At 40.4% G+C, this 18,946-nt stretch overlaps 1 protein-coding gene across 2 annotated transcripts in view; it reads left to right on the top strand.

The window, feature by feature from the left end:
* The first annotated feature begins 4,059 nt into the window (after positions 1 to 4,059).
* dclk1a (doublecortin-like kinase 1a) overlaps positions 4,060 to 18,946 on the top strand; it is a 48,221-nt gene continuing 33,334 nt past the window's right edge. For both annotated transcript variants that reach the window (XM_075487542.1, XM_075487544.1), the window contains exons 1-3: positions 4,060 to 4,286; positions 4,801 to 5,196; positions 5,721 to 6,070. In XM_075487542.1, coding sequence (XP_075343657.1) covers positions 4,836 to 5,196; positions 5,721 to 6,070 — 711 coding nt within the window. In that variant the 5' untranslated portion in view covers positions 4,060 to 4,286; positions 4,801 to 4,835. The remainder of the gene's footprint in view (positions 4,287 to 4,800; positions 5,197 to 5,720; positions 6,071 to 18,946) is intronic.

Raw genomic sequence — 18,946 nt, forward strand, 5'->3', positions numbered from 1 at the left:
TTGGCCAGCTTGGTGTACAATCATAAATGTTCTGCAGTGACAGGTTGTTAGTCTTAAATGAATAACTTAATTCACAGATTGCAAATCCATGTTACCTGATGAGAGTATGCACGCTCTCAGTATGCACACTCACAACTCCTTCTCGTCTCTTTTTATGATTTCATGTGAATGATGTTTTTGGCACAGCCCGCTGGATCCTGCCCATGAATCCCACAGCCATAGAGTAACCAGATATATGCCCTCTGCTGACAGCTGAAACATTGTGACAAATCACTACAGTAACTGTTAAAACATCATCAAACACAAAACTGCTGCTTTCCTTTGCTATTTCAGTTAGCACTCATGTCTACACCTACCATGTGTGAGCTGCAAGAAAGTTCATAGATGAGTTAGATGACTTCACATGCATGTGTGCACTCATATGAATATGCAAACAATTCAATTCAATTCACTTCAAAAGTACTTTATTTATCCCAGAGGGAAATTAAATGTTGATGTAGCTCAATTAAATCAAGGAGTTATTATAGATGCTGATGGCTGTGGGCAGGAAAGATTTCCTGTAGCGGTCCGTTTTGCATCCAAACTGAAGAAGCCTTTGACTGAAGAGACTCTGTTTTCTGATAACAGTCTCATGGAGAGGATGTTCAGGGTTGTCCATAATTCTCTTGATTTTATGCAAAATCCTTCTTTGCATTATTGTCTCCAGAGGTTCCACAGTCGTCCCCAGAACAGAACCAGCCTTCCTTATCAGGTTGTTGAGTCTTTTTAGGTCCCTGGTTCTGATGCTGCTGCCCCAACAGATGACGCAAGAGGAAATGACGCTCTCAACAAAAAGACTTGTAGAATATCTGCAACATCTTGTTGCAAACCTTGAAGGACCTTAGCTTCCTCAAGAAGTACAGTCTGCTCTGTCCTTTCTTGTAGATTGCTTCACTGTTGTGTCTCCAGTCCAGTCTGTTGTCCACATGAACACCAAGGTATTTATATTCCTCAACCACCTCCACTTCTTCTCCCATGATGGAAACAGGGTTTGATCTGACCTTGTTTCTCCTGAAATCTACAATCATCTCCTTTGTTTTGTTAACATTCAAGATGAGATGATTGTTGCCACACCATGCCACAAAGCGGTCCACCAGCTCTCTGTACTCAGCTTCTTGTCCATCTCTGATACACCCGACAACTGCAGAGTCATCTGAATATTTCTGTAGATGACAGGAGTCTGACTTGTACTGGAAGTCTGAAGTGTACAGAGTGAAAAGGAATGGTGAGAGTACAGTCCCCTGTGGTGCTCCTGTGCTGCTGATCACCTGGTTAGACACACAATTCTTCAGTCTGACAAACTGTGGTCTGTTTGTCAGGTAGTCATTAATCCAGGTGATTGTTGAGGCCTCCACCTGAGTCTTCTGGAGTTTCAGACGAAGCAGATCAGGCTGGATTGTGTTAAATGCACTGGAGAAATCAAAGAACATGATCCTCACAGTGCTGCCTGTTTTGTCCAGATGACAGTGGGTTTGTTGAAGCAGGTGTATGATAGCGTCTTCAACTCTCATGGCGATAAGCAAACTGCAGGGGGTCCTGATATGTGCTGGTTTGCTTACACAGGTGGGTCAACAGGAGTCTCTCCAGGACCTTCATGATGTGGGATGTCAGGGCAACAGGTCTGTAGTCATTGATGTCTGAAGGGTGAGTTTTCTTTGGTACCGGAACCAGACAGGATGTCTTCCACAACAGTGGTTCCTTCTCTTGGGTCAAGCTAAGGTTGAAAAGGTGTTGCAGAATCTCACAGAGCTGCTCTGCACAGGCCTTCAGGACTCGGGGGCTGACACCATCTGGACCTGCAGCCTTGTTCCGGTTCAGTCTCTCCAACTGCCTCTTCACCTGACTTCTAGAAACAGAAAAGTGGGAGGGGGAGGCAAAGGGGACAGCAGCATCTCCTGATTGGGTTGATGACAAACTAGTTGAAGCAGAAGAATCCATGACTGTTACAAACCTGAAAGAAGAGTCAGTGACAGACATCTACAGACACTCCCGTATTGACAGACCATTCTGTGTTATGTAAAATTGTCTGACTGCACTCAAACATGCATTAACCGAGACATGAAATACGTTTCAACTCAAGATGAGATAATACATGCTTTATTGAGCCCTGGAAATTTGGTAACTTGCACATTGTAGTGTCTAAGGAAGCTGTCTGAATTAAACAGTGGGAGACAGGAGACACTGAGAGAATGGCTTGACTTAAAAAAATAATCTATGACGTGAGAAAAGTAAAGCATAAAACTGTTTAGTAAATATTATATGAACTCTTTTTGGTTAATATCTACAAACAATATGACATGTGCCTCAAAGGACACCTAAACTAGAATAGAATAGCCAGAAAATAGAAAAATGTCATTATATACTTGTCAACTTTCAAGAAATTAATTTATTATGCCTCAGGAGCAAAGATGGACTCTAAACTATTTACAGGTTATCTTTTTTATTATGGGTTTAATATGTTTTTTGACTTGTCTGTAATTAGTCAGCAACACTGGAGACAAACATGAATGTAACTGAGTTGTGACCGTTTAAATGACTAACTACTCTGACATATTTTATAGTGACTGCAGATTAATCAAACTAACTAATCAAACATACCAAGTTGCATTCAAGACATTTTTTTTACCTTTAAATCCAATAATCCATGTTTATAAGTTATGTTTTAATTTGGTGTAGATGTGGAACACATGAGTAGGTTTGGACAAATTCCCGATTTGACTTCCTGAGGAAATAAGGTCATAACAATCCCTTTGTCCTTCCCTTGTCCTCCAGCTCTCTGACACTCACTTTTAAGACTAAGTCTCCCCCGCATATGCCCTTGTTTCCTCAGGATTATTTTAGACAAGAACACTTCTTCTGCCCTCAGTTTGTGACGCAGACTGGGTCCCCGTGAGTGCGTCCCTAAATAGAAAAATTGGTGTGAAGGCAAAAAATCCTTTCACTATCAGACCGTCTGATTCATTCATGTGCATATTTTCACAAGTAAGCCCCATCAAGGAAGCTGCCATAGACATACGGTACCATGATCACATACCACGTTTACATACAGTAAATTAATGCGGATCTATATTCAGATTTATGATTGGATGAACAAACGTGTCAAATGCAAAGAAAGTGAGAGACTTTGTGTAATGAAGATTTAAAGAGTGGGTCTAAGAGAGTTTGGCTGCAGCTTTCACCATCACACATTAACAGTAGGCTCATCAGGCAACAAGGGGAATTGGGTGGTCTCTGGGGACCATAATATAGGTCAGTTGGCTCTATCTCTCCGTTCCAGAGAGAGCATTCTACTGTCACCTCAAAAAATCTCAGTTTAGAGGAAGAACCAAGAATCATCTGAGACAGACGTAGCCTCTTCATTTCCCATCTCTCTGTGCAGCTTTGTGGAACTGTGTGTGTGATACCTTCTTTAAAAACATTTAGACATGTGGGCTAATCCCAGTTGAGTTTTTATGGGGGAAATAATGAAGCAAAACGTATTGATCATCTTTTGAATTTAGTATGTTGTATGTTACATAACAGCTCATGGAAGTATTTCTGTGGGGCTATGTTTCTTTGTCTTTTTAGTAAATGTGATTAATACATTCTTGATAAAGATTCCATGCATGTGTTTTAAATCAAGCATAAATGGGAAATGAAAAACAAAATAGATCAGTGAAGCCATGGACAGCAATTCACATGGCCTTTGATTTTTCTACAAGTTTTTTTCAATATCTTGTAGGTTTCAGAAAATGAAAGAAAAAAAATGAGCACAAAAGGACTGTGGCTTCCCCCCCAGCTGACGCGTGTCCTGGGGGCAGGGAGGTTACCAGCAGTATCTCAAACACGGGTTTGAAAGCGTGGGTTCGCATCTTAATAAAGGGGGTGGTGGAGCTGAATGAAAATCACGACAGAGTGACGTGAGAATGAGGAGGAGGAGAAATGAGAGGAGATAGGAGGGGGTGGCTGCGAAAGAGAATGGGAGGGTAATAAGCAGCTGCTACCCAGTCACTTTCCAGTCCAGCTTGGGCTTCTTGATCACTGCGCATACACAAACACACGTACACGCACAGACTGGTGTTGGGTGGTGGAGCACCGACAACAAAGGGACTCACGGAGTGGGGCTCAATAAGCTCACTGCAGCCAGGACACGTTACCACCATCCAAGCTGCGACAAGCTCACTGAACTCCCTTTTCACATCTGTTGGGGAATAAAGCATCAGTCAGGCTGGAGGTGACTGTCACAGAGGCGTTAATTCCTCGCGTTGGTAAGCCTGTCAATGTCTAATTATGTCAGCTTATTAAAGTAGTGAATTATCTTAACTATATGTCATGTAACAGAAAACACTTTTAGGCGATATGCTATAATAACATGTGTAGATCTTATCACTTAAAAGTACATATTGAGCCTAATAGCTTTTGGCTGTCTGGATGCTGGCCGCTGTTTGTCCGGCTGTGCGCGCACCTTTCGGCTTTATGGATTTAAAATTATCTGGTTATGTCGAATCGTGACTTGTCGCTGTCCATCCATCTGCGCTGACAGCTCATTGTGGGACGTCATGAAGCACACTGTCCACCGCTCAGCTTAAGAGCACTTAATCTGTCATTAGGGGGTTATTTTAAGACGGCGCAGCAGCGACAGACACCGGCTGGCTACTTTATCAGCCTCTCCTGGGTCGGTTTGTTCATCTTCCGTACCTTTTTTGTTTTTGTTTCGCTACTCTTTTGCCAGAGAAAACTTTTCACCGCAGCATTTTTCCCTCCCCTCTTTTTGTTTCCCAGACAGCACAGCCGTACTCGTGAGTCTCGGTAGCGAAATGGAGATGGAGCATTTCGACGAGCGGGACAAAGGTCAGAGGCACGGCCGGTCCAGCGCCAGGATGAACGGGGTGCCGAGTCCCACGCACAGCGCCCATTGCACTCTGTACCGGATCCGGACCCTGAAGACCCTGAGCGTGGAGAAGAGAGCCAAGAAGGTTCGCTTCTACCGCAACGGCGATCGGTACTTCAATGGGATCGTTTATGCCATCTCCATAGACAGATTCCGGACTTTTGACGCCCTGCTGGCGGATCTGACGCGCTCCCTGTCTGACAACGTCAACCTGCCTCAGGGTGTCCGCACCATCTACACTCTGGACGGCTCCAAGAAGATCTCTTGTGTTGATCATCTGGTAGAAGGTGAGTGTAAACAGAACACCTGGGAGGGCTGCAACAAAATGTTTTGTAAAGGGAATGCCTTCCTCTGTTACTGGTCGATTGGCCTTACTAACATAGGCCACATCCTGCTCCTTTTCATGTAGTAAGCTACGGATAAGAATAAGTAACAAACAAGACCATGCAGTGAACAGTCTCAGTTTTGTACTCCCAGTCACAATTTGCAGGCTGGTTTGATAGTAGGGTGACTATTTTATGGGCATTACTCCGTAAAAGGTGATAATCCAACTAAGCACTGTTGTTGAAGATTATATCACTTATTTGACGTCCATATGGTCAAACAGATGTAACCTTTGTTTCAGCTCAGATTATCTCTCCCTCGATCTGTTTTACTCTCTTATAGCTTAAAACAAATGCTGTACCCTTTTTTCACAATGTTTACTCCGCAAACCCAGCCCTCCCATAAGATTTTCATTCTTTTGCTATTTCTGAATGTTTGCGAGCTATGCCTCCTTTGATATCCGCCTCCTCCTCTATAACACCAACAGGTGAGAGCTACGTGTGCAGCTCCACCGAAGCCTACAAAAAGCTGGATTACGCAAAGAACGTAAACCCTAACTGGTCAGTTAATGTCAAGGCCTCAGCGTCCTCATCCCGTGGTCCTGCTTCCCTGGGTAGCTCCAAGGCCGGGTTTGCGGAGGGCCGCGAAAACAAGGAGTTCATTCGTCCGAAGCTTGTGACAGTGGTGCGCAGTGGAGTAAAGCCTCGCAAAGCTGTGAGGATCCTGCTGAACAAGAAAACAGCCCATTCCTATGAACAGGTTCTGACCGACATCACTGACGCCATCAAGCTCGACTCTGGTGTGGTGAAGAAGATCTATACTATAGAGGGCAAACTGGTGAGAAATCTATGCGTCGTTGCAAATTCAATTCTTCCTTGTCTACTGATTTCGCTCATTTGATGGAAAATAGATGACTGACTTTGTTATAACGTACTAATGGGTCATAAATGAAAGAAAAAGCCAGTATTCAGTCAAAAAAGCTTTGGGTGCACCCTGGTTCAGAAACTGCAAGTCTCTAAAGCTTTACTGGAGGAATAGAACAAATTCTCTCGAAGATACTCCCTAATTTGGTGTTAAGGTAGTTTATTGTTTATATATGAGATAAAGTTTTATGTTTATAGCTAGTAAGCAACCGGTTTTAAATGCATTGTAAGTTTCAACATATTTAGAATAAAGACCATTTGATAGGGCTGTTACAGTATTGTTGCTAACATTTGTAATAGCTCTAACTCTAGCAATACAGTCAGAGGGAGCTTAGGTTTTGCTGCACGATGGGTGGTTCTAATAAGATAAAAAAGACCAAACTTTAACATAACTTACACAGCTCTAAGTCTAGGTTTACAACATCATTATTCTATTAAGTTGTTGATCTTATTTTCCTTGCAGAGGGGAATAAAAGGCAAACAAAGGCTAAATATTTAATTGACTTCTTAATTTTTTTCTGGATCCCTTTTCATGAATAAGGATTATTTATGATTTCTTTCATTGTCGGAGCTGTGGAGAGTGTGACACATAGACTGAAATAGGACAAGAAAAGGTAGAGTTGAAAGAAATCTGTCAATGGAGTCTCACCCACGCTGCAGCAATATTTACGAGCGGTTTCCCTCCAAAGACAAAAATAAATCAACGTCATGTCCCGCTTCAAAGTCTACCCACCTTTCCAGCTCCTATTGTCCCAGAACATGCACATTTTCTTCCCTGCATCTCTAAAATGAGACATTTCCACGTGTGTGTAAATTACACTGAAGTGGTGTGCACTGCAGCCAAGAAAGATATTGTCTATGACAGCACATCAAGGTTTTATCCTATACTTGTAGCATGCTTTAACTCTGTGGTCTCCTCCTGTCTGCCTTCATGTCACCTCTGTCTTGCCACCTTTCATGCCAGCTCATCCTGTCTGTCTGCTACCGTCCCTCTGCCGCTCGCTCGGTCATGTTGTAGATCTAATTTATTGAATGTACTGACACAGAGCCACTCTTCCCCTGGCAGCAGCATCAGAATGACACCATTGTTTTTTAAACAGATTGCACCAGACATCAAGGGCGTCCTGCCATTATGTGTCGTATAGAAGTAATCATGCCTTAAATGACCACTTTGTGAGCTTTGCTCATAAATATGTTCTTTGCTCTTGGGGATTTACATGATGAATGGCCCTGTGCTCACATTTATCTCAGTTCATGTGGTCTATTATTCTTATTGGTTTATTTATCCCTTGTTAAATCAACAGGAAGTCACCCTCAAAGATCTCACCACCAACACATCCCAATACCTGGTTTTCCTTTAGAAACCTCCTTTCAAGGATTAAACACATGCTTTCCCACAGTGCCTACTCACTCTGTGGTTGCTATTGGTTACAGTTTTCTTGGAGATTACACAATAAATACCCTGCTCGCCATGTTCATCTGCGATTGGAAGTTAAACCGTCATGGATGTGCTATTTTTAGGCACAGTATTGATTGGGCCTGTAGGCATGGCAGCACCCTCACTGCCAAATTGGCTGGGCTGGGCTCAGTGCAGAACCATCCTCTCCCTTTTAGGTCTTATTTGTGTGTAGGTGTTGGCAAATGATTGTGATGGGTTTGTGTTTTTTTTAGTATCTTGTCATTAGGAGAATGAAAAAGAGCGAGTGTGGGATTCTTATATAAGGTGCAAAATAATGGTAAACTACTACAGAGCATGGTTACATTGTACCATGCATGTTTTATCCTTAAAAAAAAATCCTGCACAAGATTGAAGAGCTTCCTGTTTCTGAATGGGTCAAAGGTTTTACCTTGCTTTTGTTAAGCTTGTGGGAGATTTGAAGCCCCTACTATATGTGGTAAAACCATTAGGCTTAATTTAAGAGAAAATCAACCCTGAACTAAATGACATTGAAGTTAGTATGACCCAAAAAAAATCTGTTTTCTTACATATTTAAGAGCACACTTTGTGTTTGTATATGGATGAGTGAAGGCAAGCGTGTTGATAACACACTCTTTATCAATGACTCTTGAGTCTACATTATTGAATATTAGAAGTGTGCTAAAGGTAATTACTTAAGTGTATCAGGGTAAGGTTGCCTTAAAGGTTAAATAAAGCACACATCTGCGGGTGTGCAGATACATGATGTATGCAGCCATGTTTTGTGAGTGTGGGCTGCTTTTTCAGCTGAGCCGTGTCAGTCACTGAGCCTATGGCAGAAATAGGTTTCTGGGCCTGGCTGCCAGTAACGTTGAGTCCCAGCAGAGAGGAGCTTGGGCTTCTTACTTTCATTAACCCCCTGAAATGAGGCCAGAAACAGAGGGGGTGGGCTTATATGTACTTTTTCATAAGGATTGTCAGAAGTTCAGTCAAGATAAAGACACTGCTGTTGAAGTGCGCTGAAATGAATAATGTAGTTACTAACAGCCTGTTTTCAGCTATGGGCTACTATTCTTTCAATATGCTTCTTTATGAATATGTTATTTATTACAGTACAAGGGCTTGTCAGTGCAATTTATAATACAATCATTTTGACTGTAATACAACGATTGGTACGTTGTTATTTGGAGCAAAAAGGAGAAGCTCCAACTTTTGCCAGCCATACATTGACTTTGGCTCCCAATAGTTCAAAGCACGATGCCACCACCACCATCTTGAGGTGTGCCATACTCAACACTAGTTACTGCTCCTGCAAATTTGCTGTAATAAAAGGGTTTTGATATTTTGTTCTTTTCAACATGGTGGCACAGTTACAATATTTTTCACTTGGCAATCTGCGTTAGATATGGGGATGGAGATGAGAGCACATATAACAGGCTGTGAACACGTTTCTGTGATGATACTCTTGTGTGTGATGATACTGTGTGTGGTACTCTTGAGCTCTCTCCACTGAAAGCTTACCCCACTGTGATGGTTTTGGATATCATATCTCTGTCTGTAATCTGAGAATCTGAGTCAGGAAGACCAGATCAAGTTCTACCCCCACTTCTGTATTGATTCTCCTGAGATCCATCCCCTCCTCTATGGCATTAACACAACCTCGTATTTCTCTGCAAGCTTGCCACTTCATCGGTGTCTGTGATGATTTCATCTAGTTGCCAGGGACTGGTTAACCTGCTATGATGTCACCCAGTAGCACAGCAGGATGGTGTAGCTGGGCAGGTATGATCGAGAAGATAGACGACTCGTAAGTGGCTTAGAACACGGACATGGCTGGGCTATTTATACATCTAAGCTCTGTTTACACACAGACACCGTGTCGAGCCTCAGCTGCCGGCCTAGAGCCTTTACAAGGCTCCTGCATGATTAGGCACAGATAGTGACACACACTCCTTTCAATGGACTCATAGATGTCTGCTCATGCACCATTCACCAATAACTGCAGGCAGCTGCCAACCAGTGCATGAAGTGATGCCATTTAACTCATCTCCAAGGTTGGTTGAATCCCATTATTAATAGTTTTGTTAATGAGAGCCTTTATTTTGCCTCTCAGCTGGTCAGGACTTACATAAAACAGTGTGAACATTTAGAAAAAGGATTCCAAGTGCCAGGTCATCCGAATGCAGAGAAATGTTTCCTCCTAATTCTAGGTTGGTATCTATGCAGATAGTTTTAGGGATTCAGTGATTTATTATACCTAAATGTATATCTGCATACAAATATGTAGAATTAAAAAGGCAAGAGTAAAGATTTTTGATATCAGAAGCTTTTTGGTTTCCATTGGTACGAGTGGTATTGATCAATCCAATATGTGCTGGGTTTAACTGCATGTACATTAATAGTGATGTGGAGAGCAATGAGAAGCTCTTTAAAGCTCAATGATTTATGCTTGATTGATCTTGCTCCGTGTTGGTTTAGAAAAGCCAAGGCAAAGATGTTGAGTACACTGGCTCAAATGGAATCTGAAAACCACTGGCTACCCTTCTGACAATGATTTAGTCTTTTACTTTGCAAGGTACATTCTTTCAACGATAGTTGTGGTTCCTGATAGCTGTCTTCATCATTTCCATAATTTTCTATTCTGTTGTACTTGTGTATTCTACAGTTCGTGCTAAAAAATTAGTGCAATCCACTGCATATCTTCATGAATCAACCCTTATCGATCACCAAATCGTGACTTTCTTTTTCCAGATTTAAAAAAAAAAATTTGCTTTAAATTTGCTGTGCATAGGGATGGAAATCCAGCTAATGATTACTGTTGTCCAGAATAGTCTTGGCACGGAGGTCTGATACCTAGAAGTTACCTTGATATCTGTTGCCTCCCCAGAAATTTAGATCAGGGAATTTTGGGGTTCAAAGTAATGTAATCAGATTAGAAGTTAAAGACTTACTTACTTATTTATTTATTTATTTATTTATTTGGGCTCTCGGATGAATCTGACTCAAACAGTGCTGGATTACACACTTTCCATGAAATAACTTGACATTGTCTTTATAACTGCTTTGATTGATTGGTTTGGTTGATTGGTTTGTCAAGTTTACCACTATTCACAAGACTAGAAAAATACAAAGTAATCTGCTGGATTCCATTAATGTTTGCACAGTCACATTGTCTCAATCCTCCAGAAAATGTTTTCTTTGGTTTAGAACTGCATAGCTCCAAAATTAATCATATTAGCCTAAGCTGTGCTTTATGGTAATCAGCAAATGCTAAGATGCTAACCCTTTACACCAAGATGCTGACCATGATAAACCTTTAGTTATTTTTATCGTTTGCATTAATTTTGTCCACTTTTGTTGCCACTAAAAACACTGTAATTTGCGTGATTTCTTGTTAATTAGATAACACAGATAAGAGGTGATATGTAGGAGAGGAGTGAGGATGAACCACTTGTTCACAATCTGCAGTGCAGCTCTTACTTCTCAAACTGCATTGTTGGCTTCTTTGTATCTTTGCTGGCAAGGCCACACAGCTTTTATTTTCCTCCTCTGCTTTCTCTGCACCCCCCTTCTTCTCTGTGTCTTTAATTCTATCTTTATCTCGTCTCCACCAGTGGCTTCGTATGCTTCTCTATCTTCAGCTGAAATACTTTTCATCCTCCTATTTATGTTCAATTTTCTTTCCATCAAAAGATTTTCCCTTGACATCTCCATCAGCCGCCCATTCGTCTTCTGATCCAGTTCTCACCCTCCTTTTTCTCTGTTTCCCTCTCTCTTGCTGGCAACTTTCCATTATTTTTTACGGCTGTTTAGTCCTCATTTAATTAGCACACTCTGCATGCACCCCCAAATCCAAGAGCTGCAACATATGGCAGGTCTCTCTGTCTGTCCTCCTCTCCTCCCTCTCCCTTTCTCTTTGTTATTCTGTGTCACTCTGTACATTAAACCACCTTCATTCAAATTCTGTTTTTATTCCTTTTATTCTTTTTCTCAATCTGTTCCCTCCCTGTGTCTGGTCTCTTTGGTCTGTATTCAGCTCTGTAAGGGCTGTAGAGAAGGTGCTGCAGCAATATCAGTATTGTGATAACCTTATGCTCACATACAAATAATTTAGCTTATTTTTAATCTCAATTGGATGTACAGTACAATGTATTGTATCTTGATGATGTCACTTTTTGTTGTGCATTCGATGAATGTAGGAAAGTCCATCTGCTCCTGCCGATCTGCTGAGTCACAGCTACTCAACGCAGTACTTGTGTGAGAGGGTGTGAGGGGGTAGTGTATATGGTATTAGCTGTTGTGCAGTGTATTTTTGTTACTAAAAATTTTTAATGATGAATGGTTTGTGGATTCCACAGCAAAAATCCTAGGAGTGTACTGCTGTTTCCAAAGTAAAACATTATTTCAAGCATCTTTTTCAGACATGTTGTCTTTCTGTCTGTCTCTCTCTTTCTTCCATTTGCCACCTTCTGTACGTGTGTGTGTGTGTGTGTGTGTGTGTGTGTGTCTGTCTGTCTGCCAGTGAAAAGTGACTGTAGCAGATCAGGGAGCTGGTTATAGTCAGAGGATCTGCTGCCAAATTTGGATCGATGGCAGACGTTTCCAGCACTGGCAGACTGTTGAAACTCAGTCACAAAACAACTCCATCACAGAGACACACGTTTACTATATGAGTCATTCATTTCCCAACTCATACTCTCTGATATGTCTCAAACAAGTGTGCATCTGAAATATGCTGTCCTAGCTTCATACCTTTAGTTGCTTGCACAGCAAGACTGGCATCTCTTAACTAAAAAAGGCTTCAGCAAACCAGCTGAAGGCAAACATGATGTGCTTTGCAAGGAAAATGAAGCATTCATCTAATATTCAGCAATCTGAAAGAGAACGTTGCAAAATTTGTGTACTGTACTATTTTTGACTAAGTGAAAATCCCTCACAAGTCCTATTGATGAAAAGTAACAATTAAGCAGATCTTTTTTCATAAGCTGTCACAAGAACCAAATGCAACCAATTTTTTTTTTTTTACCACCAGTTATCCTCATTATCTCTGTCTATTTGTCACTATGCTTCAGAGGTCAGATGTTGTTATTTTCAAGTTCAAGTCTTCTGCATATAGTCTTATATTTCTCTAGTACAACAGGGATTCTCAAAAAGTTTAATAAAACAGAATGCAAATATTAGTAAATCTCATAAACTAATATATTGTTCACAATAAGTTTAGAAAACACAGAAAGTGTTCAAAGTGAGACATTTTAATATTATGTTAAAAAGATATTATCTCATCTTGAATTTGATGCTAGCAATATGTTTAAAAGCTTAAAAGCTAGGCCAGGGCCATGATTACCACACTGTAGCACCCCCTCTTCTTTTAACAACAGTTTGGGAACATCTGGGATCTGAGAAGATCAGTTCCTGGACCTTTGGGAGAGGAATGTCGACTTATTCAAGTCTGATATAAGACTCTAGCTGCTCAACAGTCCTGGGTCTTCTTTGTCGTATTTTGTGTTTCATGATGCTCCAAATGTTTTCAGTTGGTAAAAGGTCTGAACTCCAGCACACACTCCTTTACTATGAAGCAATGCTGTTGTAATAGATGTAGTATGCAGTTTATATTGGTCTGGCTGACACATGCAAGGCTTTCCCCGAAAAAGACGTCATCTTGGTTTGAGCATGTGTTGCTCTAAAACCTGAATATAACTTTCAGTTCCACATGTTTGTTATGCAGCCTCGTACCATCAGAGATACAGATTTTTGAACTGAGGGCTGATAAACAAGCTGGATTGTCCCACCTCTCTTTAGTCTGGATGATGTGGTATCCTTGATTTCCAGACTTGATTTCTGTACACAATTTCAAAATTTGATTAATCTGACCACAAAATAATTTTCACTTAACCTCAGTTTAAATGAGCTTGGACTTCGAAAAGACAGAAAAAGCAGTATATCTGGACCATGTTTGCAAGTGGCTTCTACTTTGCATGATAGAGCGCTAACCTGCATTTGTGCATGTCACTGTGAATTGGATTCTCAGACAATTAATACTGGAGGTTTTCCTGATCCCATGTAGTGATTTCCATGACAGAATCATGTCTGTTTTTAATGCAGTGCTGCCTGATGGCCTGAAGATCGCAGGATTTTTCGGCCTTGTCCCTTGATCTCTTCAGCTTCTCTGAATCTTTTGGTGATATTATGTACTGTAGATGATAGAATATTCAAAGTCTGTGCAATGTTGACTTCAGTGTATGACTTAAAAGGGATGGAGTTGCGTTGAGTGAGTGCCCTGGCAAGGTGATGAGACAGGTAAACTCTAAATCTGGAGAGCAAACACCAAAGAGAAATGTCAGAAAATAAGAAGTGAAGTTGAAGCATGCCAAGTTGAGTCTTTCTGTCCTTTGCAAACAATGAGTCATGTTTTCCTTTTTTGAGATTTGAAGACGCATGATTGACAGAAAAATGCAGTCACATTTCAAAATGAAACACATTCACATCCTCGTGAGAAAGTTTGATACCCCCCTGTGGAGGGCAGAAGCTGTTACATAAGGTACTATGCAACAGAGCAGTTGGCATGGCAGACAGACTGCTGTACGCTGGTTTTAGATGAACTCAGATACACTAATGCCAGCTCAGCCCGCTGCACAGATAATTGGCCTCATATCACCGCTCACTCTGCTCTCTTTTCCTCTATTTGTTTTCGAGCTCTTCCTGGCTTCCCAAACTCTCCAGCTCTTTTTGTCATTTCTCATCTCCTGTCAGATCTCTGATGAAATGGGGCAGTTTGAACTGTGCTGTGCTGCGTGAAGCAGCAGTAGTAGTGTGGGAATGTACCTCTGTGTACTTGTTTGTATGCCCATCCTGCTGCTTTTAAGATTATTTCTGCATGTCATCCTTCTTTGCAGGTGTTAGGCTCTTTGTTGTTTCTAAGACGATTTGGGAGACATTTTAAATTGTCTCAGAGTGTAAGGCTATGCCTTTTGGCTTTTTCTTCTTTGAGAGTGAGAACTTTTTTCTGCTCACTTTTGAATATTTAACATTGAATGTAATATATTTATATGATATAGCATATTTAGACATGCCAGGGTGTACTTTAATCTCATTAAGATATTGCTTCTGTAGTGGTCATTATGCATATCATTCCTATGAAATACCATGCCAACAATATTCTTTATTTTTACAGTAAGCCAGACTAGTAAATGAAGACATGTTGTCCAGTTTTACAGTAAAACCAATACATATCCGGTGATGTTCTTTGCCATCATCCACATACTGCATAGCAGTAGACACTGAATGTGTCTGTTGCTGCATTGATGCAATGCTTTAAATATTAAAGCTTTGTACATCAGAATCATAATTTTGACTACTATAACTTGCTCATTTTCGTCTTTCACTTTGGCTTTGCATGTCTGTACACTTTGCCCTTTCGGTTTCTGTCTCTCTTTATTTGTACAGTATCAATACATCCATCTGTTACTCTGTCCATCTCCAACTCTGTATGCGTCTATCTATCCGTCTGTCAGTCCCTCTCTGAGGTTAGTGTTTCAGAGCAGATCGGCAGGCCCAGTTAGCTGCTGTGAATTCAGCACCACGGACAGCTCCACTGAGCTTCCTCTGGCTCAACAGGGTGACAGCCCATCTTTCAAAAATTGTGGTCTTTCTGTGGGCTGGATTATGTTGCCCTCAGCGTGTCCTCTGTGTAACCACTGTGAGTCTATTGTGTGGTTCACAAGATTAAAAGGTTTTCGGGATTTAAAAATTTTTTTTTAAAAATGTGTATATCTGGCTTTGTAACTGACTGTTTGACTCAGTCTCAAAGAAATGCCTCTCTGTTTGTTATCGGTGAAAGACCAGGCATGAAAAATACAAATAAGCTCGAGTTAAAGTAATCCAGGCTCAGAAATATGTTAAGCAAGTATGCAGACAACTATTATCCCTGGGATTTATTTTCTCTTGATATATTGTTGAGGATAAGTTTTCTACTTAATTTACAAATGATCAAACATTTTCCAGGAATACACACACTTGCATGTGCAGACAGTTACACAATTATACCTCCGCTTTTAGTGTCTGTCTGTCAGAAACTCTCTTTAAGAAGTGAGGAGCTGGCGGAGGAGTCATGAAGTAGACCTGACACGCAACAGCGGAAACAGAAGCAGCTGATGTCAAGGGGCAGTGAGAAGTGCTGTCATTGATCATTTGTACCCAGGAGTTGATCTGCAGGAGCTGCTCTCAAGGATTAGAAAATATTTTGTACCAGCAAGGTGCTTGGAATATGATGTGTGATGTGTAGTGTGCACTCATCTTTGCATGACTTTACAAAATGTTAAGTGTTGAACGCACATACTCTATGTCCATGTGTTTTCTGTGTTCTCTGAAAAAAATGCAAGATGAGATACCACAGCGTTAACTTGCAGAGATTAAAGTGAGTCAGTTGTTCTATCATTTAATACCAAAAAAAGGGTTGTGCGTCACCATTTTGCAATCAAACTGACTTTTGACACAATCTGATAACAGAAAATCAATCTTACTTGTTTTGTTTGTCATGCTCAATTGTTGTTGTGTTGAATGTTTTATTAGTATAGGCAATAAACAGTGCCACCATGTGGTGTTACTTATTTTTCTGCTCCTGCTTATGATGACTGTTGTCAGTCTGCAAATATTGTCTGCAGCACCAAAACCAGCAGGATTTCAAAAGTACAAACAGAAGAGGGAGAGGAATAGATGTTTTATCATGTTACACTAGGTGGCGCTGTGAGCACATGAAATGATTGCTGAGAAATATTATATGTTGTGTAAGTCATTTTCAGGTAGAGATGGTTGTATCTTATACCTGTCTGCTAACCAGGCTGTGACTTCTTGTGCAAGACCCTCCATAAAATACTTCTTTTGATTTTTTCAAACAAATATACTTCCTCCCCTTTGTTATGTAAAATACATCACTACTTACATAAGCCACACATGTGCAGTAAACAATGTAGGAAGGGAGACAACAGTTTATTAAGTCAGTTGATCTCTTACTTTTTCTCCTGCAGCCTATGTTTTAAGTTGACACGTCGTGTATATTTAAGATGCTCTGAAAATTGTAACCCATGCTTTAAGAAAATGCACAAGGGATGATGATCATGAAATTACATATCACCACAGCTCTACGTTTTCTCTTCATCATCTTGTTCTAGACCCTTTTTCCCCTGTGCCTGTTTGTTTCATCCTGTCCTTGTTTCGGCAGCGGTAGGTGTTGTGTAACTGCGCTGGTTCTCTGTGAGCAGGGAGCACCGCAGACATCAAAGCAGAAAATGGCTCGGAGCAGCAGTCAGGAATAGATCTCCTCTGTTACTCTTCTCCTGCTGTCTGTTTGCTTCTTCTCTTACTCGGGGGAACTCGGTGATTTGGTTTTTGTCTCTGACAGTTTTTGTTTTGATGTTTTTGTTGTATTTTTCCTCCACATCTGAGCAGCATCTCTTTTTGAAAATTTTTTTTTTTTTTTTTAAATAGGGAAAGAAAGAGTATTTCAATACAACTAGGCCATGATGATGCTTGCATGTATTCATGTGAGGATTTGCATGAATGGCACAGTTCTATAGAGTATTATACTCATAGTAGATAAAATATGAATGATGGAACTCTTTTATGTGTGCGCATAGTGCACAAAGTGGCACGCAGCAGTGATGCACCAGTACCTCTGGACAGTGTTACCATAGCAACCCTACTCTTTCACACCCCTCTCGGTAGCCCACAGTACATGTATTATGTGTCTGTGTCTCGGTTATCAGCTTAAAGATGCCTTCTAAGGCTTCATGTGCCTGTCCCCCTTTCTGCCTCCCTCCAACTCTACATTTTGTCCTCAATACACCTTTTTTTTTTTCAAGCATCATTGCATATGGGAAACAGTTTCGTATAAAAATAATAATAAATGTATTAAATACTCTTTGAAGAGTGAAACAAGATTAAAGAAAATCATTCCAAACAAATAATTAAGAGAAGCGTCCAACACAGCAACAAATTGGATCACTGGTTCGTCAGAATTGCCAAACATTTTGCAGTCTTTTCACCAATTTTGGATTCTCTTCGATGTTTTATAATACTGCTAATAATAACATACTGTACCAGCTAAGTTACAGTTAAGTTAATCGACAAAATAGAAATATTCTGTATTGTTTTCTGCATAACTTCTTTGTTGTATTTATTGTGTCACACTGAGATTAAGATTTCTTAAAGATAGTCTTATGTATGAGCACAGACAAATGCTCAGAAATTATTGCATAGAGTTTGATATACTGAGATAAAGAGTGCAGACCTCATGTTGTAGTTTTACAATATTTTGTTTACCATAAAATATGGTAGGCTTCAGAAATAAAGAGACATACAGCTGTACTGTACCTCCATGCAATTCCTCATGGCTGACACTTAGAAATCAGTCTGTATACTTTAACTTCACCATATATTTTAAAATGAAGTGTTGTTACAGTAGTTATTGCCCTTGCCTGTTCTATTTCCAAACAAGTATGTGTATCTAGCTTATAAAAATGGTAGCTAAGACTGAAGCTAATTATTTTCTGGATTGCACAAACTACAGATGATTTTTGTCATTGATGTAATGATCTAAGTTCTCAATTGGAAAATTGGGAAATTAGGATAAATGTTCCTCATGATTTCCCAGAGGGGAAGATAACTTGTTTTGTCTGAGCTACAGTCGCAAATGCTAATTATTTTGATTTGCTTTGTAACAATTTTCAAAATTAAAATGACTGTTGATGCAAAAACAAAAACTATATTCTATTGTTAATTACCAGGCAACTACAAGATGACCTGATTTCCAGAAGACTTGAAGTCATGTTGAAGTCATCGCATTTCTTTGATATTCAAAATAAGAGACTCAAGATATCAACGCAGGGGGAAATTAAGTGAAGGAAAAGTTTAGGCATCCGTCATGGTCAGCTCTTCGTAACATTCCTTTTGGCCAGTATCAGAGCCTAGTAACACGTTTGGACCTGTTCATCTTGCAGTTGTCACTCTGAAGTATTTTTTGTTTTGTGATGTTTTTCTTTTCTTTTTCTTTTCTTTTTTTGCCCGTTCTTCCTCTTGAAAGTATTTGGGATTCTTGAGCCTTCTTCCATGCACTGCTGTTTGAAAGTCTGTCTACAGGCTTCGGATGATGTTTGGTTCAGGGTACCAAACGCTGGTAAAACTTTCATCCTACTATTCTTGAAGTAGTCCATTGTGGATTTTGAGGTATGTCATAGAATCGTTCTCTTCAGCTTTGTTGTTGTGAAGGTGTTGTGAAATTTGCTTCCAGAATTTACTGGTTTTTAACTGAATCCATTCCTGCCTCTAAGAGCAAAATGCTCCCCAGTTCACGAGCTGCAACAGAAGCCCAAAGCATGA

The sequence above is a fragment of the Odontesthes bonariensis genome, chromosome 16 (genome assembly GCF_027942865.1).
Source record: "Odontesthes bonariensis isolate fOdoBon6 chromosome 16, fOdoBon6.hap1, whole genome shotgun sequence".
NCBI lineage: Eukaryota > Metazoa > Chordata > Actinopteri > Atheriniformes > Atherinopsidae > Odontesthes > Odontesthes bonariensis.